The sequence below is a fragment of the Cynocephalus volans genome, chromosome 2 (genome assembly GCF_027409185.1).
Source record: "Cynocephalus volans isolate mCynVol1 chromosome 2, mCynVol1.pri, whole genome shotgun sequence".
Lineage (NCBI taxonomy): Eukaryota > Metazoa > Chordata > Mammalia > Dermoptera > Cynocephalidae > Cynocephalus > Cynocephalus volans.
Genome location: NC_084461.1, coordinates 46,702,280 through 46,729,068, shown reverse-complemented (window position 1 = coordinate 46,729,068; position 26,789 = coordinate 46,702,280). Strand labels below are relative to the sequence as shown.

The following is a 26,789-nucleotide window of genomic DNA, read 5'->3' as shown; positions in this document are numbered from 1 at the left end:
GCACCGGCCCCCCCGCCTCCCGAAATCGGAGGGCTGAGCTCCGCAGTTAGCAGTGGGCTGGCCGTCGCAGAGGTCTCTGGGGGTTGTAGTCCGCAGCGGCGGAGGACTTGACAGCTGCCGCCAGTTTGGTGCGCTCAGAACTTCATCCCCCGCCGGCCCCCGCGGCTTAGGCATTGCCTCTTCCTGTTTCAGGGACAAGGATCCCCGCCGCCGCAAATTGTGAGGACTTGGGAACGGGTTTTCGCCTTCCCACCCAGTTCTCTGAGGTTGAGGGTTTGTCCTGCTCAGGTAGAGCACGTTCCCACGTCTTGGAAACTCACCCCTTGGACGGGTGGGGAGGGAACCGAGGGGAGGCGGCGGGAAGGGCTGAGCTGGCGGCGAAGCCGGCTGTCATCTGGGATAGTTCTTTGGTGCAACGCGTCGGAACAGTCGCTTCGTGGGGGAGCGCTGAGGCCAAAGCCGGGGGCCGCGGAGACTGCTCCGGAGGGGCTGCGCGCGCTCCTCACGGGGCTCGAGTGCAAGAAAGTCAGGGAGTCTGGCGGGGGCTGAGGGAATCCGAGGAGTTGTGGGAGTCAGAGTGGGCTGGAGTACGGTAGATAAAACACCCTGATTCCCGGGGGAGAAGAGGGAGCAGGAGAATGGGGTCGGGGGGCGGTGGGGATTGCAGCAATGAGAGCGCCGTTCTCTATCCCTAGTCGGGGAGAGCTAGAGACGGGAGATGAGGGAGGAAGCCCCTTTGCGCCTTGAGCTAGGACCACAGATGGGCTGAGGGCGATGACTGGTCAGTCCTCGCCACGCTTTTCACACGACTCGGTTGCGAGAGTGAGTGTCTTGATAGCGGCTGGCTTGACGTCTTAGCTGTGTTGGAATAGTATAGCTGGAAGACGCCTTTGAGAGCAGCAAGTCAAACGCATTCTCCTCACTTTACAGATGAGGAAACTGAGGTCCACCGAGTTGCAGAAACCTGCTCACCCCAGAAACTAGTTAGTAGCCAACTTGGCTGAAACGTAATTGTCATGACTTAGGCAATGCCTTATCCATTGCTGGGATCAGTAGATGAGCAAACTCTAACCGGTACTCCTCCTTTTTTTCTTTTTAATGCCTTCAGACGTGACAGAGATCTGACGTATGCAGGATAACAGGCAACCGCTGCAGGGAATTTAACTTTTCAGTAGGTTAGAGTAATCCGTGTACTAACCTAAAGAAAAATCTCTCTGACTCATAAACTACAAAGATAAAATGTGTTAGCAAATATGTCATCTATAGTTTCTTTGCCTTTGAAAAAGTAAAATTTACCTTTTCTTCCCCAGTTTATGCCCACTATAGCTCTTAGAAGTTAGTCTTAGATTTCCTCTCATAATCTTAGATACTGTATATCCCAGTTATATATATATAAATAATATGCTGTTAATTGTGATTTTACAATACACTGGATATTTACAATAAAGGTTAAACTAAGCATAGGAAGATAAGAATACCAACCTGAGTTGCAAATTAAAATAATACATTATGGTATTTTTTTTTAAAGATATATGAGCATAAAGGTTTTTAAAAAGTCATTAAGAGGTTAAAAATTTCTACCAGACCTGCATTTTAAAATACACTTAAATTTTAGTCCCTTGCTACTGTTCTTTCTTTCTTAGTGCCTAAACATAACTTGAGAGCATTTAGTATTCGTGGTGTGGGAGGAGAGGTTCTTTGGTGCCATAGCATTGCTTTGACTGGTAATTTCTTTATTAAACCACCTTGTCCTCCAGCACTGTGAAATTTAACACATTTTGAAGCATTTATTGATCAAGTTGGAAGCTCGTTCTGTCACCTCAGAATTGAAAGATTATAGCTCCTACTGCCTGACCAGTAAGTGATTTGTAAGGAAGGGATTTAGATAAGTTTGTTACTGAACTTAATAGCAGTTACAGATGTATAGAAGAAAACGTAACTGCTTCCACCAGACTGCCTTTTTTTATGGTGTGGTTCCATTTGCTTTTATATTGGCATACTACAGAGGTGCATAAATTATGACCAAATATGACCTGCTGACAGATATATTTTCTTTTTACAAAGTTTTATTGGAACATAGTCATGTGCATTCATTTACATATTGCCTTTCATACTGAAAGGCAGACTTGAGTAGTTGCAGTAGTTTAGGCTCAAAAAGCCTAAAATTTTTACTATCTGGTCCTTTGCAGAATAAAGTTTTTCAATCCCTGGCCTAGTAAACTGAATATAAATATAGTATCTGAAACCCTGTAACATATGCAGAAGTAGTAGGTAATTACTAATTTTCAGCCTTTGAGAAAGAACATGTAAATACGTGTATGGTGATCCATAGTCACATTTGTTTGGGCACAAGCTAATGTATTCTACTGCATATATATAGTATCTTGGCATAGATACTACAGATTTGCTTTTGCAAAGAAATGTGAAAGGAAGTTTCTGAGCATAGTTTGGAAAGGGCTGACATTCTCTGAGATATACTGATAATCACAATCAATGCCTTTTTAAAATAATCTCATACGAGCTTTCTTTGGTTGTTCTCCATGTCCTTTTTATGGAGATAAGTGCTTCAGTACAGGCACCAACATTTTAAATAAAACTTGAAAGTACCAAGCAAGTCAGTTAAGCTGTTGATTCCCTATTAGGATTTCTCAGTCCATTCCTGCTGCTATAAGAAAATACCTGAGAAATTTATTTCTCACAGTTCTGTAAGCTGGGAAGTCCAAGACTGAGGCACTGGAAGGTACAGTGTTTGGTGAGGGTCTGGTCTCTGCATCTAAGATGGTGCTTTGTTGCTGTGTCCTCAAGTGGCAGAAGGGACAGAAAGACAAAAGGGATTTTGTGAGTTCCCTCCAGACCTTTTGTAAGGTTGCTAATCCCGTTCATGAGGGCTCTGCCCTCATGATTTAATCATATCATAAAGACCCCACCTCTTAATACTATAAAATTGGTGATTAAGTTTCAACATATGAATTTTGGAGGGGACATATTCAAACCATAGCAGGAACCCATACTAAAACCAATCTCAAAGAAAACAATTGGGGACTCATTATTATATGACTTAGGTTTGACTTAATAGTCTTGTATCTGGGACTTTGTTTTAAAGCTCAGAGATTGAGGGAGATATTAGAAGTGAATATGTTTGTTTATGTCATCTTGCATATTTAGCTCCCACCAAATTATATCAGTGTTATGTCTGTGGCATATGAATGCCACAGTAGTATTTAGCATTGTAGTTAATCATTAATAGACTATTCTGCATTATCATCTATGTAATATTAGCTATGGAACTCTAATTCACTGCTCAACCTAATTCATCAAACTTCAGAATATTTTATAGTTCTACTTATCAAAACATTCAAAAAGGCATTAAATTTATTTTGAAACAACATTCTTAGGGAATGTGAAGTTCAGGCTAATTAACTAATTAAGGCAACTGAAATTAACTATTTCCTTATAGTTCTTCATATTTACTTGAAACAAGGGTACTTCAAAAAGTTTGTGGAAGAATAGAATTAAAAGATAATACGAATTTTTCCATGAACTTTTTGAAGACCCCTTGCATTATCAAGTCTGATTGAAAAGCATCGGGGACTGGGCCGAGCCCGTGGCGCACTCGGGAGAGTGCAGCACTGGGAGTGCAGCGACACTCCCGCTGCGGGTTCTGATCCTATATAGGAATGGCCGGTGCACTCACTGGCTGAGTGCCGGTCACGAAAAAGACAAAAAAAAAAGAAAAGAAAAGAAAAGCATCAGGGACTTTGGACTCCTCATTTGTGATTTGTTATTTTAAATCACTGAGGTATCATCAGTTTTCAGCTTGTTTGGAATAAATACCTAACTTTACTATGCCACAGAATTTCAGATTTGCTCAGAACACATGTAACTAAATGGGAACCTTTGTTTTAATTTCTGAATGGCCCTTACATTTTCCCTAACCTTGATTATCACTTTTTGGTAAGGCACACTGAAATCCAAGGATCTTTCTAGATTTCTCCTCTTTGCTGAGTTCCTAACATTCAACCTTTACTTAGAGTATTAATCTTCAGGAATTAAAAAGATCCTCTCTCTCACAGCTCAACCATGTTCTCAGTTTAGTTTAGAAACCAATACTGCAGAGTGTACTGCTTTACAAAGTAAATCAGGAAGTGTAGCCATATACAAGTATTTCTGCCTTTGTGTAAGCAGATACTTTTTGCTATTCTGACTTGGCTATTGTCCTTTACTGTGTTTCACTGTCGCTAGAAAGGTCGTTGCTTGCTAAGGACATATGTAGCCTTGAGACAAAAAAGTTTGCATCAAGAGAGACAAATTCATCTAAACTAGTTTGCTTCAGGAAAAACAAATCCATTGTGTTTAATTTATAATCAGGATACCCAAGCATGCTCCTTTATTTACAAATATGGGCAAGGAAGACCTGATTTTCAGATGCTTCTTTTGCCTTCTAAATACCCTAACTCCTTTAAGGCAGACATCACAATATAGTGGAAATAGCATTTGGGATCAAAGTAACCTGGTTTCAATCCCAGCTGTGGCCTAGCTAAGTGATTTAGGACAAGTTACTTCCCTGAGCTTCAGTTTCTTTTTGTTTATTTGTTTATTTATTTATCATTAATGAAGATAATGCTTATTTCCCAAATTCTTAGGATTAATTGGAATTAATAACATGTAAAACATTAGGCCAGTGGTAAGCATTTAATAAGTAAATATTAGTTCTATCTCCCACTACCTTTCTACTAACTTGTCTTTTTCTCTGAGTTTTCCTCCAAAATGATACCAGTTTTCTTCAGAAATGAATTCTTTCCTTTTAGCACTATTCTTTTTGTGACAGTTCAATAATTCTGTGATGGTCAATCATTTTATTTTTCTTGCTGAATTTATTTATCTTGCTGAATTTACTCCCTTTATACTAATGGCATGTAGATATATGTCAGCTGATTTTATTCGGGCCATTGAGTTAAGCCAATACATAATTTTTCTAGTTACTTTTAAAGAGTCAAATTCATGATAAAAATAATAGGTAAGTTTATTGAGCGCTCATTATGTGCCAGGCACATTATGTGCATTATCTCATTTAAATCTCAAACCCTATAAGACAGGTACTTTTATTATACCCCAAACCAGTGAATTTTAGGGAATTTAAATAGGTTGCTAAAAGTCACATACTTAGTACATGGCAGAGCCGAGATTCAAATCCAGGCAGTATTACATGTGAGTTATCAACCACCACACTCTACTTAGTAGAAGCAGAATACAGTATATCCCAAATTAATCATTGTATATAATTCAAACAAATTAATCCCTTGGTAATTCTTTCTAGAGGTGTTTTTGGAGATTTAGGAGCAATAGGATTCCACCTACTTATCAGTATTAAAATTTTTGTCTAGCATTTCTTAAAAACTCTACAGATTGCCTTTCCTCCCTACAATATAAAAGTTTCATTAATCTCATTTTATTAAGATTAGTTTCATTAAGTTCAGAAATAATAATAGCAAACTCTTATACAGAGTTTAATAGTGCTTGGCATGGTTTTAAATGCTTAGACATATGGAATTATAAAGTTAAATTTTTTTTATGTATTTTAGATTTTCCTGAGAAATTTCTTCCCAAGTTATTTATGTTATCCTCTTGATGAAAGGACACTGGCGTCCTCACAATCATCTTTTCAATTTCTAAAATATTTAATTTCTTAAATTGAAAGATGCTTTAAATTTATATAAAGCTGTAGCAAATCACAAACACAACTTCTTTACAGTATATTTATTCCTTTCCTAAGCTTTCAACTCCTGTGCTACACCCAGCTTTATTTAAAATGTATCTTTTATTGGTATTTTATATGGAATATTTTCCCTCATCACATTCAGGGAACCATTTTATCAACTTGATTTGTCAAATTGGCAGGATATAACCCTATCATTAATCGAAGAGCATCTGTACATACTGAATAATTTAAAGCAAATGGCCATGTAACCAGGATCAAGTTGAAAAAGTAGAATTATTGCCATTACTATATAAAACCCTCTCCTGTCCTTTTTGATCATAACCTCCTCTTTTCCTCCTAGAGTAGGGTTTCTCAACCTCAGAACTGTTGACATTTTGGGCTGGATAATTCTTTGCAGGAGGAGGCTGTCCTCTGCGTTGTAGATGTTTAGCAGCATCCCTGATCGCTACTCACTGGGTGCCAGTAGCACTTCCTCCAGTTGTAGCAACTAATTGGGTGAGACCAAATTCCTTATTACCCCTCTCTGCAACTCTTTCTATGCTATGCTATGTAGAGAGTAGACTGTAGGAGGACAAGGGCAGAAGCAGGCAGCTCCATTAGAAAGCTGTTGTAGTAATCTTGGTAAAATTGTTGGCGGTCAGATTGTGGATATATATTATTTGAAGGAAAAGCCAGTAAAAATTCCTAATGGATTGAATGGAGGCTGTGAGAAAAAGAAGTCATGGATGATTCCAAGAATCCTGACCTGAGCAAGTAGAAGGATAGAGATTCCATTAACTGAAATCAGGAAAGCAATGGGTGGAGTAGTTTTGAGGAAGAAAAATCAAAAGTGCAATTTTAGAAATGTTAGGTTTGATTTGTCTGTTATATCCAGGTAAAGATGTTGAGTTAGACAGTTGGATATGCAAGTCAGAAATTCAGGAGAGAAGTGCAGGCTAGAGATATTAACATGGGAGTTGTCATTGTCTAAATTAATAGAATTTTCAAAATGATGGAAATGTTTTATATCTACACTGTCTAATATGGTAGCCACTAGCCACACATGGTTATTGAGCACTTCAAATGCAGCTAGTGTGACTGAGGTACTGAAATTTTTATTTAAACAGCCACAAGGGACGAGTAGATACTGTATTGTCACATGCAATGGTAATAAAACCATGAGAATGGATAAAATTATCAATAGATTGAGGGTAAATGAAGAGGAGGACCAAGACTGAACATTGGAACTCTGCAACTTTAAAGAGATCTGAGAGATGAGAAGCAAACAGCAAAAGGGACAGAGAAGGAAAAGGGACCAGTGAGGTAGGGAGAAAACCTGGAGGCCTAGTGAATCTTGTTTATCAGGGAGGAGAGTGGTCCCTTTTGGCAAACATTTCTGAGAAGTCAAGTTAAGGACTGAGAAGTAACCATTGGGTTTACCAATGTGAAGGTTACTGGTGATCCAACAAGAACAGCTTCTGTGTAGATAGGGAAGACAACCTGATTAGAATGAGTTCGAGAAAGAATGAGATCTTATTTATCTTGTGCTTTCTATTTTTCTCACCTATTTTATGTTTTCTTTTTTTCCTTTCTTGCCTTCTTTTAGATCAATTATTTTTTCATTCTCTTTTCCCTCCTACCTTACTTTAAGTTATATACTGTTTTCTATCACGATAATAGTTACCTTAAAAATTATAACATGCATCACATCAATGTGTAATGTTGATCTGGACAATACAAAGATCTTTGAACACTTTAATTCCAAGACCTTCACCTAACATTTTTTCCTCTTAGGTCTGGAAATTTAATTATTTTTTTCTAACGCTATCATATAGTCATGTGCTGCATAACAACCTTTCAGTCAACAACAGACCACATATACAACAGTGGTTCCGTAAGATTATAGTGGAGGTGGAGATGTGTAGTAGGCTATACCATCTAGGTTTGAGTAAGTACACTATATGTTTGCACAGTGATTAAATTGCCTAACAATGCATTTCTTAGAACATGTCCTAGTCATTAAGGGACATGTGACTGCATATTATTTATTAATTCTCTTGGATTTATTAAACTTCTTGGATCTGCAGATTGGTGTCTTTTATGAATTCTGGAAAATTCTCAGCCATTATTTCATCAAACATTACCTCTGTCATCTCCTTTGTTTCTGATTCTCAAATTACTTGCTTGTTAGACCTTCTCATGCTATCCTCCCTGTCTCTCAGCAGCTCTTCCACATTTTCTTTTTTTTCTCTGCTGCATTCTAGATAGTTTCTTCTGACTATTTTATATATATGTACACATGTAAGTGTGTATATATATGTAAAATTTTTTTTTCCCTAAAAATTCACTCTGGTCCTTTTTCGAATATGCTCAGTTACCTTTTGAAATTTATGTTTTTTCTTTAATTTATTTAAATATAGAAAGCATAATTGTTTTATAATCTTCTTCTGATCATTTCTATAGTTGAAGTCCTTGTGAACCTAATTCTGTTGTTGTTTCTTCTGGTTCTCAGTCATAGTACTTTATTTCCTTACATGGTACATTAATTTTGACTGTGTCCTGTTAATTGTCCTATAAGACTTAGCAGAACTTCTTTGAGGCCTAGGATAAAGGTGTGTCCTCACAGGAAAGATTTACATTTGCTTCTGTCAGTTACCTGGAAGTGCTACCAAGCAGGTTAACCTTAAATTATATTTACAGCTTTAAGTGTTCCTTGACCACCTTATAAATCTCCATGATATACAGTTTATGGTGACCAATTATCAGCTTATGGTAACAAATTATTATAACAGTTTCCCCTCCACAGATACATACACATACACACACACACACTGGCTGTGCTCAGTGTTAAACTTTCTCTGTAATTTCCTTGTGAGGAAGTGGGGCCTTTTTACTTCTTGTTAATCCCCGCTCTGGTGATAAAGCTCTTATAGTTCCAGCTGTATTATGGTGGGGAAATAGGGAAAGGGAATGGTTTCTTATTATAATCATTCCTTACTTTGGATGAACCCTAGACTTTATCTTCTATTTCTCTAATACTACACAAGGCTTTGAAACCCTCAGCCCAGATTCTCCTGGTATAGCAAATACCCTCAGGGCAGCGGCAGTTTTCTTGAGTCGTTTACCTCTCTAGGTGTCTTTACTTCACTTACAAATGGCCTGATTTTTCTCACTATTTTTGATGCTTTTCAAAAGATTTTAAAAATATTTTATCCAGTATTTCTGGTTGTTTTCTGCAGGAAAATGGGTCCAAATAGCCTAATCTGTTTTATTACTGGAAATGGATTTCCCTACTTATTTTTTTATCGAGCTGGAAAATAAGAAGTAACTCCATTTCTTTTTTTTTTTTTTTGTCTTTTCCGTGACTGGCACTCAGCCAGTGAGTGCACCAGCCATTTCCATATAGGATCCGAACCCGCGGCGGGAGCGTCGCTGCGCTCCCAGCGCCGCACTCTCCCAAGTGCGCCATGGCCTCGGCCCGAAGTAACTCCATTTCTGTCGTGTTTTTTTTTTTTTTTTTCCGTGACCGGCACTCAGCCAGTGAGTACACCGGTCAGTCCTATATAGGATCCGAACCCGCGGCGGGCGCGTCGCCGCGCTCCCAGCGCAGCACTCTACCAAGTGCGCCACGGGCTCGGCCCAAAGTAACTCCATTTCTAAGTTAGCAAGTTTCTGATAAATATTTCAGGTATACACCTCATTAAGGTATCTTCCAGAAATTCCCATATTTTTCCAATTTCTTATGCATGCAACTGTATTACTTATGAATACTAAAATATTTTAAAAATTAATCTAAATTATTTATCTTTTCTGATTTATATAGGGTTAACTTCCTCAGTGCTTAGTCTGAGAAAAAAATGGCGAATACGGAAAGTGATTCTACACATCTGCTCATCTCTGAGGTAGATCTTGAAATTAATCCTGGACCTATGAATATCCAATTTGATTCATCAGATCTAAGATCCAAAAGGTAAGTGTTTAAAAATAAAACACTTATTTCATAATTAGTGTTTTTGATGATTAATCTAGAACTAATTGTAATTGCATTTTTAAAAAACATAACACTAAAAAAAACTGCTACCTATACCCTTGATGCAATAATCTCTTAGGACTTAAAATTTTTGTTTTGTGTTTACTGAAAGAACTCTTGGGCTTAATTGATACTTTATCATATATCTCTTGTGCAATTATAAAAATAAAAATATAAACAAAGTATATTAGTTAAGATATTGCTAATACATCACATTTAGAGTCTGATTCTTCTGAATCACTTTTTGACTTGGAGCCATGAAAATAGGTATTTTTTCCCATGCAGAATTGTCCTTTGTGCCATTAAGAACATTGATGATGTAGCATTTCTTGAAAGGATTTTCTTCTAAATAACTGACACTTTAAGTTCTGATGCTCGCACTTTCCTGATCTTATCAGAAGATGTCACAAAAGGTTTTTTAACAGTAGCATGACTCATATGTCTTCCTTAGATGGTCCTTAAATGGTTTGACTGATGACTAGGGATAGCAGTTACTTGTCATGTCACCAGGAGTAACTACTATCATATTGCCACCTGGCTGACAGTGATTAAAAGGTATTCTGGGTTATGAGATGCATCCTCATTTAGAAATGTTTAAATGTGTGTATTAGAATCAGTAAAATATGACATAATGAAAAGGCATATTCTGCTATCAGTGGGAAGAATAAAATAAAGATATCATTCTCTTTAACTTTAGCCCATAAATTTAATGTGATCCCCCCAAACATGCCAGCAGCCAATTCCAAAGTTTATGTGGATCAGTAGTTTCACTTCTAAGCATTAATTTACAATGGCAAATGATACATGTACAAGGTTGTTTAATTCAGTATTTTTTATAATAGCAACGATTGAAAGCAACCAAAATATCTTTTCTTACAGGACTGGATAAATAAATTATGGCACATTCATAAAATGGAATACTTTTCATCTATTAAAAAGAAGGAGGTGGCTTTATTACATATCAAATGGAACAAGTCTTCAACTTATTTTGTTAGTGAAAAAAATGAAGTGTAGAGCAGTATGTATAGTATGCCACCATTTGAGTAATAATAAATCAGTACATTATATAATACAATATATAAAAATGAAGTCTGGGGGAATAAATAGGAAACTCTGAGTGGTTGCCTCCTTGTAGAGAAACTGAGTGCTTGAGGTGGAACAGTGTGGCAGATACTGTTAGGTAGATACTCAAAAATTATTCAATGACCCCACCTATTCCTTCTGAACAGAATCCTAATTTTGTTAAGAGTTGCAATTCTAAATTTTATGATAAATAATTGATCACTATGACAACAGAGCATAGGTCATTGAAGTGCATTCCATTATAATAAGTTGGCAGGAATTCAAACAGTTATCTGAAAATTTGTTTAACCAGGTAGATTAAATGGAAGTATCCTTTCTGTAATGAAAGTTGTCTAAATGAGAGAGTCAAATACTTACAATCATGGCAAAACCACGTAGGTAAGCATGTTTTAAGAAAGGCAAATACTTATAAGGACTTAGCAGTATTGAAAACAGAAACTATTTGATGAGAAAAAAGTGCAAATAACTTAAAACATTGTTATTTCTGTTAAAATATGGATTACTTCACTTAAAAACATAAATAAAACTTAGACACACAGAGTGAAAAGTATCTTCCACTGGAAGAACCAGATTAGACAACTATTTCCAAAATTTCAGTCATTTGAGATTCAACTTATCGTGGTGACATCCCAGTACCACCTGTGTAATATTATAATTTAATGGTTCTTAAAAATCTATTTACTTTTTAAAATTAGGGTTAATTTAGCCCCATCTTCACATATTTGTGAAACAATGAATTTGAAGTATTGTTTATACTTTTTACTAATATGCATTGCAGTAAATACCAACTAGTTAAAATAGCATTCATTCTTGTGCTACCTAGAATTGTCTTTCATATCACTACACTGCTGTCTTTGGCTGTCAGAGCACAGTAGACAATATTTGATATTTTTAGATTACTTATCCTCAGTTTAGCTTGTGGGTTTTCTATATCTTCCACTAGATGGCAATCAAAAACATGTATTAGTTCAAATATAAGAATGTTAATAACTACTTTGTTTTTTGTTTTTTTGTTTTTTTTTTAAAGTTGCTTTGCTATTTATTTATTTATTTTTAATTTTATTTTGTCGATATACATTGTGGTTGATTATTGTTGCCCCTTACCAAAACCTCCTTCCCTCCTCCCTCTCCTCCCTCCTCCCCAACAATGTCCTTTCTGTTTGCTTGTCGTATCAACTTCAAGTAATTGTGGTTGTTATATCTTCTTGCCCCCTCCCCGGTTTGTGTGTGTGTGTGTGTGTGTGTGTGTGTGTGTGTGTGTGTGTGTGTGTGTGTGTGTGTGTGTGTGTGTGTGTGTGTGTGTGTGTGTGTGTGTGTGTGTGTGAATTATATATTAATTTTTAGCTCCCACCAATAAGTGAGAACATGTGGTATTTCTCTTTCTGTGCCTGACTAGTGAGCCAACCGGCCATCCCTATATAGGATCCGAACCCGTGGCCTTGGTGTTATCAGCACCGCACTCTCCCGAGTGAGCCACGGGCCGGCCCTTAATAACTACTTTGGACTGGAAGATAGTATGCTGGATCTGCTTATCATTTTGGTAGAACTGTGGTCTAACCAAGGTGGGGGAAAGAGCTTGTCATCATGTGGATCATTTGGGGAGCTTTTTCAAATTACGCTCTTCCACTTTTCTCTCTGTATGCCTCCACTCCCCCATCAATTTTCACCTGGTTTGGGCTGAAGTGAGGAATGTAGCTGGAGGGACAGAAAGGTTTAGAAGTCTCATATGTTGTGTTTGATATATTCCACAGGCAATTAGCAGCCTAAGAGATTGTTTTCCTACTTTTCCCAGACTTTCCAGTAACCAAAGATAGAGCTGGTGTTCACGTTTGCTTCATATTCTGTTGCTCTGGGACTAGGCCCTGGGGAAGTTGACCATCCCAGCCAGCCTACAATTGAATTGTGAAATGCTTAATTTGTTTGTGAGCTTGCCTTGTTTTTTAGTCTTCTCTACCTCTGCTTCCTCCTCTTCCATTTTTCCCAGGGCCTAGGGCTACTCTGTGTCCTGCTCTGTGTGCCCAGCGTTAACAGCGCAGGAATTCACTCAGGCTTAACCCCCTATACAATACTTTGTAAACCATGTGAGTGCTTTTCTCTGCCCCTTATTCACCAGTACTTATCTATCCTGTTCTTTCAGAGCTCTGTTGTCAGCTTGGTATTATAATGGAAAACAATCTGATGTGTCAGAGACCTAGTCTATTACCTTTCTATGGCTATTTGCATTTTAACATGGAGAATCCTAGAAATATAAAATGCTCATGTAAAGGTTCAAGATTTTTTTTAATTGATAACACTTCAAGTGCTCTGATAAGCCAGTGGGGGTAGACATGGACATTTAAAATAGGCAGCATTCCTAGCACCCTTCAAACACACTATGTATGCTATAGCACCTCGTTTTTTAGAACGTCTGCTAGTCTGTGTATCTGTAAACTGGCCTCTCTCTGTTTCACCTGTCACTACTACTGTCACTGTAGAGCAGCCTGAATTGATTCTTTCTCTAGTCTTAGAGAGAGGGGAAGACAAAGGAGGTTTACTAAGGCAAAGTGAGGAGTTTATTTTTTAGTGAGAAAGGGGTAGATCCTGGCCTAATGACCATGACTGGAAGTGATTATTGAGGTTTGGGGAATACACAGATGTAAAATGAAAGAAAAGTAATTTTCTCAGGAGTACTGGTTTCCAGAGCTGTATAATTTATATTTTTATTTTTATTTTTTTATTTTTATTTTTTTGTGACCGGTAAGGGGATCGTAACCCTTGGCTTGGTGTCGCCCGCACCACGCTCCCTGAACGCACTGGCCATCCCTACATAGGATCCGAACCCGCGGCCTCGGCACTCCCAGCGCCGCACTCTCCTAAGTGCGGGTCGGCCATAAGTTATATTTTGAGAAATTTACCATCGATATTAAATAGATGAGCTAGGACTTTGACCATTTATCAGTAGCGTCTGGTACGATGGCCAACTAGCTGATTGTATTACTACTTCTAAATCCTTCTCTTTCCTCCCTACTTCTGTCCTTCTCCCCATCCCTTCTCTTCTACCTGGGTCCACTTGTCTTACCTCTCTTTTCTCCCACTTTCCACTGTTACTTCTCCACAAAGGAACTGTTTTTTTTGAAATGCTTAAAGAGGACAATCCATTATTTGGAGAAACCTGAAGAAAGATGAAGCCTTGTTAGGTTTGACTAGTTTCATTACAGCCAAGTCAAAGGTGTGTTTTGTTGGGAGGAAAGGTATATGAAGGGTTGGGCTAGCTCTCTGTCTGCTCAATATTATAACATTTCCAAGTATATATTTAGTTGAAAGGGTTTTACCGCAATAAGATAATAGTGCTGTGAAAGCAATGAAATCCATTGCAAGTATATAAGAGATTTGAGACTTTTAACATACAGACTTAAAACCAAATATTATTAAATTAATGGGGGCACATGAAATGCAAGAATCTTGTTAAAGCCCAATGTCTGACTATAGCCTGATGATAAGGAATTGATGTTGTAAAAACCACATTTTGGGATTATGTATCTTTGGTTTGCCTGGGGTTTTTTTGTTTGTTTTTTGTTTTAGGTATTATTCTAAACTTGTCCCCAAAAGCTTATTATGTAACTTTTCTATGAACTCATATTAATATTTCTTCTTCCAATTATTCTATGTTCTCTGTCCACAAAATTTGATTTCCAAGGATTTTTAAGTGTAAGAAGATAAATGAATGCCTCAGCATTTCAAGTTAGGAAATATGTTCTCTATAAAATAACATAGGGGAATTATTTTAGTACTGTGCTTATAAAAAGGCCTGGCTCATTTACAAGAACATCATACATCCTAATTTTTCCTACTTCAGTAGTTACTTTATAGTTTACCTAGGCATGCATGTTGTCATTATTTCAATTAAAGTTATTTTTCTCTTTTTTTATCATATACATATATATATACACATATATATATAACCTGATATTACTTATTCTAAGGCTAGTTTTTTTCCCTCTAACACTAGTTTTTATTTATGTATACCAATACTTCTGCTTTTTTATTTACCAATACTTCATATACAGAATGGCTTCTAATCTTCTCTTAAATTCTGGCTTATTCTTTACAAATAGAGGCAGGCATAGGTCTTCATTTTATCTTTGAGTGTGGCTATGCCAGGGAATCTACATATTAAAATACATATTATGTTATGATAAGTTATTTTCATTTTATTTCTCTCATAGTTAGAGAATTATTTTTATTTTTTAAAAATTATGTCTGTAGGTAGATATATTTTTTCTATTAATTTTATTAAGGCTAGTAACTGGGGTATGAAAAATAATTGTTTGCCCCTCATACATTGCTGATGGGATAGAAACATGATGCAGACTTTTTTTTAAATTTAAATTTTAATTTTTTTGGCTATAAAACAAATCTTAATACATTTAAAAAGACTGAGATCATAGTAAATATTTTCTCTGACCACCATAACAGAAGGAAATTTAGAAAATTCACAAATGTGTGGAAATTAACATTCTCCTAAGTAAACAATGAGTAAAAAGAAAAATCACAGGGGAATTAGAGAGTACTTTGAGATGAAAATCAAAGCACAACATATCAAAATTTTTAGGATGCAGGGCTCAGGGAGTGCTTTGAGGCAAATTTATACTCACTTATATAAAAAAGAAGAAAAAATCTCAAATCAGTAATGTACATTTCTACCTTAAAAAAACTAGAAAAAGAAGTGCAAACTAAACCAAAAGCAAATATAAGGAGGAGATAACAAAGATTACAACAGAAATATATAAAATAGGGAATTAAAAAACAGTAGAGAAAACTCAACAAAACCAAAAGCTGATTCTTTTAAAAGATCAACAAAATTTGCAAACCTATATGTTGACTAAGATAAAGAGAGAAGACAGAAATTACTAAAATCAGAAGTAAGCAGTGGCATTATTACATTGTCATTATGGTTTTTTTGTGGTCATAAGATTTAGTTTCTCTTTCTCATTTGAATTTTGTTCTACCAGTGGGTTTTGTTCTTTCTTGTGTATTCATGGTAGTGATCATCATTTTTGGGATTCTAGATGCAGACTTCCTTGAGGATTACTTGTAGGGCAAGTTGTGTGGTGGTGAACTCCCACAGTTTTTGTTTGTCTGGAAAATACACTACTGTCCCTCGTTTCTGAAGGATGGTCTTGCTGGGTATAGTTTTTTTGGCTGGTAGTTTTTTTCTTTTAGTATTTTGAATATATTATCCCATTTTCTTCTGGCCTATGGAATTTCTGTTGAGAACTCTGCTTTTATTCTGATAGGGGCTCCCTTATAGGTGACTTGATGCTTTTCTCTTGCTTCTTTTATGATCCTCTCTGTCTTTGAGTTTGACTAGTTTGACTATAATGTGTCTTGGAGAGGATCATTTTGGGTTGAATCTGTTTGGGGATCTTTGAGCCTCCTGGATCTGAAGGTCTGTGTCTCTCCCCATACCCGGGAGGTTTTCTGATATTATTTCATTGAACAGGTTTTCCATGCCTTTTCCTTTCCCCTTCCCTTCTGGAACACCCATGATTCAAATACTTGTGTGCTTAAAGTTGTCTTCTAGCTCTCTTAGATATTCTTCATTTTTCTAAATTCCTTTTTCCTTTTTTTGTCTGCTTGGTTTATTTCAGAAAGACTATCTTCAAGATCAGAAATTCTTTCTTCTGCTTGTTCTAGCCTGCTGCTTAAGCTATCAGTTGTGTTTTTTCTTTTGTTGAGTGAAACTTTCAGTTCCATTAGTTCTGCTATATTCTTTTTTAATATATTAAACTCTTTGTAAATTTCCTCCTTCATATCCTGGATTTTTTTTCTTGTTTCATTATGTCATCTAACTGAGTATTCTATCTCAGCGAGTTTCCTTAAGATTGTTGCTCAGAATTCTTTTTCAGTCATTTCAAGGATTTCTTGCTCTATAGGATCTGGTATTTGAGAATTACTGTATTCTTTCGGTGGTGTAATATTTTCTTGGAATTTCATATTTCTAGTATCTCTACGTTGATGTCTGGTTATTCTGGCCTGAATTGTGTCCCTCCAAAAGTTTAATGTGTTATAGGCTTGGTCCCCACTGTGACAATGTATAGAAAGTGGGAAATCCTATTATGGTAGTTGAAAGGTGGGGCCTTGAATAGATGATTAGACTGTATGACCATGCTGTAGTGAGTGGATTAGTAATGGTGGTTAAGGGCATGGTTCTGAGGGCTTTAAAAGAAAAGCACATGAGAGGTTAGTTTATCTCTGCTCTGCCATTTCGTGATGTGGTATCCTGCCATCACTGTCTCTACCACCAAGACCCTCACCAGATGTGTTCCCTGGTCTTTGGACTTCCTAGCCTCTAAAACTGTAACCAATAAATTTCATTTTCATATACATTACCCAGTTCCAGGTATTTTGTTGTAAGCAACAGAAACAGACTAATACACTGGTCATCTGGTTGAGCAGTTGCTTCTTCTATTATTCTGGAGTGGGCTTTGAGGAGGAGATGTCCTCTCCTTTTTCAGGTCTCTGCTGGTGACTCTTCTTGTGTCAATGCAGTCAAGTGTCTGGTGGGCTTCCTGCATGGTGGCTGTGGTTACTGCTGTGGTGTCAAGCCACTTTTGCAGCAGCCATGGCTGTGGTGGGCCACTTGCAAGGAAGTAGTGTTTTTGTCATGCTCTTTGCCTGCTTCCAGGCAGGGGATACTGCCCTAGGCATCTGCCTAGGACCTCAGCTGTGCTCTGTTTCTTGACTGCTTCTGGGCAGAGGGTGCTGGCCCTTAGATCCTGCCTAGGACCCCAGGCATGCTGTGTTTCTTCAGTGCAGATGTTTTTGAAAACAATTTGACGGTTCTTTAAAATGTTAAATACCCAGAGTTACCATATGATCCAGCAATTCTGATCTTAGGTATCTGTCCAAGAGAATTGAAAACATATATCTACACAAATCTTTGTAAACAAATGTTCATAGCTAAAAGTGGAAACAACCCTAATGTCCATCAACTGATGTATGGGTTAACAAGTTTGATATATAAGAGTACTTCAAAAAGTTTATGGAAAGATTCATATTATCTTTAATTCTAATTTTCCATGTACTTTTTGAAGTACTCTCATATATCCATATACTAGAATATTACTTGACCATAAAAAGGAGTGAAGTGCTGATATATGCTACAATATGTATGAACCTTGAAAACATTATGCTGTGTAATAGAAGCCACACAAAAGACATTTTGTATGATTCCATTTACATGAGCTGTCTAGATAAGGAAAAGCCAAAGAGACAGAAAGTAGATTAATGGTTCCAGGGGCTGGGGAGAAGGGAAACTAGGGTTTGGTTTGTCTTTTGGGGGTGATGAAAATGTTCTAAAATTGATGATGGTGATAGTTGCACAGCTCTGTGAGTGACATTAAGGAATTTGGACCAATCAAGTTGCTGAGAATAACTGGAAAAGCTGACAGAGTATTATTTAAAATCTGCTTGAAGACATGGGAGAACTAATAAGAAAGTGAAGAATACTGAGGCCTAGATCAGGGAGAAGAAGGAAACTCAGAGAGGGGAGCCTAGCATTTCCTCAAGGTGTTTGCCCATTCCAGTTTATTAGCTGCAAAGCTGAAAACTGAGCAGAGCTTTAGACAGTCTTACAGTGCTAGAGGAAGAAAAATTGGAATCTAGGGCCCACTGAAAGCATGCCCCGTGTAAACTTCAGATTGGAAGACCAAAGGGCTTTGTGTGGCCTAGAAATATGAGTGAATTTGAAATCAAATGGCCTTGCAGGGGCTGAGGTCCAACTTTAACTCATCTCAATCCCTAAAATTGGATTAAGGTAATCTCGGATTGCTTCTGTCTCAAATGGCTCCTCAAAGCAAATGTAAACTCTAAAGAAAATATTATTTTAGGCATCAAGTTATTTACACAGTTTTCCATATACAATGTCAGGAACTTAAAAATAGCTGGGCATAAGAGGAGGCAAGACCACATGATTGGAAATTAAGAGACTCAATAAACAATAGAAAGAGACTCACAGGTGATCCAGATAATGAAGTTATCAGGAACAGACTTTTAAAGAACTATGTTAAATTTGTTTAAAGAAATTGAAATAAGATTGAGAGTATGGCACTAACTAGAAATATAACAAACCAAATTTGTGGGAAATGTTTTTTAAGAAAAAAGGACCAAACAGAAATTCTGTAATTACAATAACTCAAGTTAAGAAATCAATGACAATAATGAATGTTGGCTGGGATGTGGAACAATGGGAATGCTCACACAGTACTAAAGTGAGTTTAAGTTAGTACATTCACTTTGGAAAAGAGTTTGTAATTATCTACTAGAGTTGAGTACACACTAAGTTTGTAATCAGTAGAAATGTGTGCACATTGTACCAAGAGCCATGTACAAAATATAGATTACAATTTATTCATAAGAAATACAAATTGGAAACAACTCAGATACCCATCCACAGAAATGGGCGAGTTAATTGTTGTGCTTTCCTATGATGGAATATTACACAGCCAGGAAAATGAACAAACTGTTGCTACACACAAAAATATGGGTGAGTTTTACAAAGATAATGTTGGCAAAAGAAGCTAGAGAAATACATATTGTGTGATTGTACTTTATGCAAAGTTCAAAAGCAAGCAAAACTAACTTGTACTGGCGTTCATGGGTGTGCCTAGGAAATGCACCAAACTGTTAATGTGGTTATTTCTAATGTTTGATTTTAGAGACAATGTACTACTATAGAGACAATGTACTACTTTTCTAATAAAAATGAATTTTTTCAGAAAGTATAGCATTCCTATAAGTTAGTATAAAAATAGTATGTGCAAAATGAAAAATGTATTTTCTTAAAAACTTTGTTTAAATCACCTGTGCTTCTATAGGATGAAACAAATTATTTTTTTTCTCTAGTTAGAAGAACTTTTGGGTGGGTGGGGGGAGTATAAAAAAAGTTTCTGGAAAAAACCCAGGAGCATAAAAAATATAATTCCATCACATAGAAGCAAGCATTGTTAAAACGTTTTGATTTATTTTCTCCTAGCCTTCTTTTCTATTATGTTTTTAGATGAGATCATATAGTATAGAAAATTTAATGTGCTGCTTTTTCAATTTGAATTTATATTACATGCTATTGTTACTTCAAGTTATTTATTAGTTGTCTATCTGCCTGCCTACCTCCTTCCCTCTCTTTTTCTGCTCCCCCACCTCCCTGTCTTCTTCCTTCCCTCCCTCCCTCTTTTCCTCCTCCTCTGTTTCCCTTTCTTTTTTCTTGCTTCCTTTCTTCATCTATTCCTTCCTTTTCTCAGCAAAAATTTATTAAGCTACTACTGTGTGCCAGAAGTTTTGCTTAAACACAGTCCCTCCCTCCAGAGGGAGAGATAGCACCCAGCAAAAAATGAGAGCATAATGATAAGAAGTTAGAAATGTTTGAATACACACACACACACACACACACACACACGCTTGCACACGCACACACACACACATATACTCAGAACTCATTTTTCATAGGAAAAATACTAACTAAACCCATCCTGAGCCAGCATTACCAAGAACCCTGTAGGATCATACCCCTGTGAGTAACTATATAGGCTCTGGCTGAACCCGGCCAGAAGTGAAATGAGGCTATTTGTAGTACTGATGGTGGGTGCCTTGGGAGGGTGCTACTTTGGGTAAGAACATTTGTTGTAGTAGTTGTTTTGGCTGAGGTTGAAGTTACTATGTTTGGCTTTTGTTTTGTTTTTATTATGTGGGATGTAGATTTTACAAGGGATTACGCTGGATGAGGCCTAGGGATATCTGGTTATAAATATTTCTAAAAGTAAAACTTATTGAAATGCTCCCTGACATAGACCTGATAAAGGAATGGAGGCTGCTCCTTGCCCATCCCCTCTGTCCATCAGGAAGGGGAATGGAGGCCTCTCCTCCAGCTCTAAGTCCCTCTGGGGGCCTTCAGTGGTCTAGGGCAGGAGTTGTCAAATTTTTTTCTATAAAGGACCAGGTAGTAAATATTTCAGGCTTTGTGGGCATATGGACTCAACTTTGCCATTGTGGACTGAAAGCAACCATAGATAATACAGACGATCCCCTACTTAACAATGGTTCAGCACAATTTTTTGACTTTACGGAGGTGTGAAAGAAATATGCATTCAGTAGAAACTGTACTTGGAATATCCATACAACCATCTGTTTTTCACTTTCTGTTCAGTATTCAATAAATTACATGAGATAACATTATTATAAAATGGGCTTTGTGTTAGATGATTTTGCCCAACTGTAGGCTAATGTAAGTGTTCTGAGGATGTCTGAGGTAGACTAGGCTAAACTATGATACTGTAGGTTAGATGTAGTAAATGCATTTTCGAATTCACTATTTTCAACTTCTGATGGGTTTATTGGGATGTAACTCTGTTGTAAGTCGAGAGGCATCTGTACTTAATTGCATGGGCTTGGCTGTGTTCCAACAAAACTTTATGAAAATTGGCCATGGGCCCAGATGTGTTCCATCAGGTTATAGTCTACTGATCCCTGGTCTGCAAGGATGGGCCCCAGGGGTTCATGTGTAAGCAACCATAGGGACTGGCACTTCCTACTGCTGTGACTCCTTAGAGATACCTCTTGCCTTGTTTCTGGAGAAGTTAAAAAAGTAAGGCCCATTCACCTTAATTTCACTCTACCCCATAATTGCTTCTAATAAAAATGTTCTGATCAAAGGGATCTTTGGAAAACATCAAAACAATCTTCAGCTTCTCCTTAAACCTCATGCCTCTGAAGCAAACCTAGAGTCCTTTGGCAAGGTCATCCAAAGATTTAACTGCCATAAACCCTAGGGATAGAAAATACGAGGTTTCAAAGGGTAGTAAAAAGTTTTACAATAAAAATTGTCCTTAAGAAAGTATCTCGACACAATTAAAGCCATATATGACAAACCCACTGCCAATATAATCCTGAATGGGGAAAAGTTAAAAGCTTTTCCCTTAAGAACAAGAACAAGACAAGGACACCCACTCTTACCTCTCCTATTCAACATAGTGTTAGAAGTACTAGCCAGAGTGATCAGAGTAGAGGAGGAAGTAAAGGGCATCCAGATTGGAAAAGATGAAGTCAAACTCTCCCAGTTTGCAGATAGTATGACCCTATATATAGAATCTCCTAAAGACTCTACCAAAAAACTCTTAGAGTTAATAAATGATGTCAGCGAAGTTGCAGTATACAAAATCAACATGGAACAATCAGTAGCATTTCTATACTGCAACAATGAACTAGCAGAAAAAGAAATCAAGAAAGCTAGCCCATTTACAGTAGTCACCAAAAAAAATAAAATACCTAGTAATAAATTTAACCGAGGATGTGAAAAATCTATGTGACTAGAACTACAGACCACTGTTGAGAGAAATTAAAGAGGACACAAGAAGATGGAAAGATATCCCGTGCTCTTGGACTGGAAGAATTAACATTGTAAAAATATCCATACTACCCAAAGTGATCTACAGATTCAACACAATCCCCATCAAAATTCCAATGACATTTCTCTTAGAATTCGAAAAAACAACCCTAACATTCATATGGAATAACAAAAGACCACGAATAGCCAAAGCAATCTAGAGCCAAAAAATAAAACCAGAGGCATAACACTACCTGACTTTAAACTGTACTACAAAGCTATAGTAACCAAAACAGCATGGCACTGGCATAAAAACAGACATACAGACTAATGGAATAGAATAGAGAATCCCAAAGTCAACCCATGCACCTACAGCCATCTGATCTTCGACAAAGGAACAAAGCCTACATACTGGGGAAGAGACTGCCTCTTCAGTAAGTGGTGCTGGGAAAATTGGACATCGATGTGTAGGAGAATGAAACTAGACCCATACCTCTCACCATATACCAAAATCAACTCAAAATGGATTAAAGAATTAAATATACATCCTGGAACAATAAAACTCCTTAAAGAAAACATAGGGGAAACACTCCAGGAAGTAGGAGTGGGTACAGAATTTATGAGTATGACCCCAAAAGCACAGGCAACAAAAGGAGAAATAAACAAATGGGATTATATCAAACTAAAAAGCATCTGCACAGCAAAAGAAACAACAAATTGTTAATTGTTTTCTCCCAACAGTGGAGAATTAATTAATTAATTAATACATCTGACAAAGGATTAATACCAGAATATACAAGGAATTCAAACAACAGCAAAAAAACTAACGCAATTTAAAAAATGGGCAAAGGAGCTAAATAGGCATTTCTCAAAGGAAGATATATGAATGGCTAACAGACACATGAAAAAATGCTCCAAATCACTCAGCATTCAGGAAATGCAAATCAAAACCACTTTGAGATACCATCTCACTCCAGTTAGGATGGCTAGTGTCCAAAAGACTGAGAATGATAATAAGTGCTGGTGAGGATTCGGAGAAAAAGGGACCCTCCTACACTGTTGGTGGGACTGCCAAATGGTGTGGCCTTTATGGAAAATGGTATGGAGTTTCCTCAAACAATTACAGATAGATCTACCTTGTGACCCAGCTATTCCACCGCTGGGTATATACCCAAAGGAATGGAAATCATCATGTCAAAGGGATACCTGTACTCCCATGTTTATTGTAGCCCTATTTACAATAGCTAAGAGTTGGAACCAGATTAATGCCCATCATCAGATGAGTGGTTAAGGAAAATGTGGGATATCTATGCAATGGAATATTACTATGCTATAAAAAAAATGAAATACTACCATTCGCAGCAACAAGGATGGACTTAAAGAAAATTATATTAAGTGAAATAAGCCAAGCACATAAAGAGAAATACCACATGTTCTCATTTATTTGTGAGAGCTAATAAAAATAAATATACAAACAAATAAAGGGGGGAGAAGAAAGAAGACACAACAATCACAACAATTCTTTGAACTTGTTAAGACAAGTGAACAGATATGATGTTGATGGGGATGGAAGCGGGAGAAAGAGGGAGGAAAAGGAGGAATTGGTAAAGGGTCAGGAAAATCAACTACATTGTATTTTGATAAATTAAAATAAATATTTTTTTTTAAAAAAAGGAAACAAAGTGAAGAGATGTCTTATTGATTGGAAGAATATATTTGCAAATTATACATCTGATAAGGGGTTAATATCGAAAATACATAAGAAATTCAAAGAATTCAATAGCAAAAAAACAACATGATTAAAAAATGGGCAAAGGACTTGAATAGACATTTCTCAAAAGAAGGCATAAAAATTACCAAGTATATAAAAAAATGCTCAACATCACTAATTATCAGAGAAATGCAAATTAAAACCACAATGAGTTGTCACCTCACATCTGTTAGGATGGCTGTTATCAAAAACACAAAAGCTAACAAGTGTTGGCAAGGATTTGGAGAAAAGGGAAAGTCCTGTACACTGTTGGTGGGAATGTATATTAGTACAGCCATTATGGAAAACAGTATGGAGGTCCCTTAAAAAACTAAAAATAGAACTACCATATGATCCAGCAATCCCTGTACTGAGAATGCAGCGAAAGGAAATGAAATCAGTATGTCAAAGAGATGTCTGCACTCCCGTGTTCACTGCAGCATTATTCACAACAGCCAGAATACGAAAGCAACCTAAGCGTTTGTCAGTGGATAAATGGATGAAGAAAATGTTGTATCTATACACACTGGAATACTATTCAGCCTTCAGAAAGAAAGAAATTCTTTCATTTGTGACAACAGGGATGAAACTGGAGGACATTATGCTAAGTGATATAAGCCAGGCACAGAAAACCAAATACCACATAATTTCACTTACCTGTGGAATCTTAAAAAATTAGTTCACAGAAACAGAGTAAGAATGGTGGTTACCAGGAGCTGGGGATGGGGTGGTGGATGGGGAGAAATTGGCAAAAGAGTAAAAGTTTTATTTATGCAGAAGAAATAAGTTCTGGAGATCTGTCACACAGCATGGGGACTATAGTTAATACAGTGTACATTTGAAAATTGCTAAGAGAGTAGGTTTTAAACATTCTCACCAATAAAAAATAAGTATGAAGTGGAAAAAAAATTGTCCTTAAGAATCTTTGAAATAAAAAAAAAGTCATAAGCATTTTTCTCTATTAGAAATTCTTTTTAAACATCATCATAAACAAATATGTTTTTGAAATGTATATAATTTAATGATATGTTTGAATATTAAGCTGTTTGCTATTTCAATTATTTTAAATAATGCCGTGATTAGCAGCTTTCTACATGATTTTTATGTCATATTTTGATTTTGTTCTAATAGAGTCTCAAAAGTATAATTATCAGAATAGAGGGCATAAACACAAGGTTGTGCCAACTTATACTCCCACCAGCAGTATGTGAAAGTTCCAATTTCAACATAACTTTTGTAGCACTGCTTATTTTCTTTTTCTTCTAAAATATCTCTTACATTTTAATTGATAAGAGCTTGTTTGCAGGGCAGCTTTCATGCTGGACTCTTTTGCCTTTGTCATTCTATTACACTATTCTGGCATTGGTTTGCTGAATAACATGCCATGCATCTAGCAATAGATTCTGGTCAGGCTGCTAAGTGTTTGCCATCTGTGTTGAAAATACAGCCATCATCACCTGAATGACCAGTTTATGTAGACCATTGGTTGCTAGTGTCTTTCTAGTAGTAAAGCAGAAGTACTTAGTCTGTCTGCCTTTCTTGTGAGCCATGACAGAGATTTCCAGGGCTCAATGTGTTAAGTGTCTTAGTCTGTTTTGTGCTGCTATAGCAGAATATCTGAGACTGGGTGATTTATAAAGAACAGAAATTTATTTCTCACAGTTCTGTAGGCTGGGAAGTCCAAGATCAAGGCACCAGCATTTGGTCTGGTGAGAGCATTCTTGCTGTATCCTGATATGGCAGAAAAGCTGAAGATCAAGCTAGCCAATTGCTGCAAGAAGCCTCTTTTATAAAGGCCTTAATCCCTTAACAAGAGAGGAACCCTCATGGCCTAATCACCTTAAAAGCCCCACCTCTTAATACTGTCACATTAGCAACACCTGAATTTTGGAGGGGACACATTCAAAGCATAGCATTAAGTTATGGGAAAGGAATAAGAAAAGCATCTTTGGTGATCTGTTTAAAGAGTAGATGTGTTTTGTTTTTTGTGTTTTCAATTTCTAAATAATTTAATTAACATAACAAGGAAAGCAATTTTAGTATTTATTTGATGAATCCCATGTATATATTAAAAATAAGATTTATTTCAATATAAATATTTACTGAATTCTTTACCTTCTTTCATTGTCTTTCTAGTTTTTAAGGAAAGGAAATTTTAGTTAAAATGCTGGCCTGGCATTTTTCTTATTCCCCAATTTTTTTTCTTCCATGGGGAAAAATTATGGTTATGAAACTGGAAATTTTATTTCTTTTCCAGAAATTCTTTTGGTAGATTTATGTAAGAAGGAGAGTAATAATTGGCATGGCACTGCATGCTGAAAGCTACCCTTTATTTAGAATTAAGACAGGCGCTTTATTTCAAAATATTGAGTTAATAATACTTCTCTTAATTTATTGCACTTAAGTAAATCGAGACAATTTGTCATTTGTTTTGGCATTTTCACAAAATGAATAAAAGGAGGAGTTGCTTGGAGAACTATGCCCTCTTGGATATTTTTTCGACATTCCTAATTTTCTTTGTGGAATGTCACTTACTATGTCCCCTTTAGAATTGCTCGTTCTAGATAGAAGATCAAGTGGAGTTGGGTGGTATTACTATTTACATTAACCTAGGAAAAAACTGAACTGTTTTGTTGGTATTTACTTCAGGAGCTTCTGACATCTTGGTTGAAGTGTTCCTGGTGTTTATATAATTCTTTAAACCTTATTCAAGTGCTAAATAAAACCAAAACGAAACAAAACCAAAACCTTGTATTTCTGTTACTGATCATTTTGTAGTCATAAAAGAAGAGATTATTTGTCTTTAGAACAGTAAAATTAAAACAATAATTTTGAATTTTTCAAAACCAACATTTGAAAGTATGAATTG

The 26,789-nt window shown here is 36.6% G+C and overlaps 1 protein-coding gene across 3 annotated transcripts in view; it reads left to right on the top strand.

Annotated features, from left to right (window-relative positions):
• The first annotated feature begins 212 nt into the window (after positions 1-212).
• SLC38A9 (solute carrier family 38 member 9) overlaps positions 213-26,789 on the top strand; it is an 88,837-nt gene continuing 62,260 nt past the window's right edge. For all 3 annotated transcript variants that reach the window (XR_010022625.1, XM_063086085.1, XM_063086084.1), the window contains exons 1-2: positions 213-288; positions 9,522-9,668. Coding sequence is in view for 2 of the 3 variants with exons in the window: in XM_063086085.1 (XP_062942155.1) it covers positions 9,556-9,668 (113 nt within the window). In the remaining variant the exon portion in view is untranslated. The remainder of the gene's footprint in view (positions 289-9,521; positions 9,669-26,789) is intronic.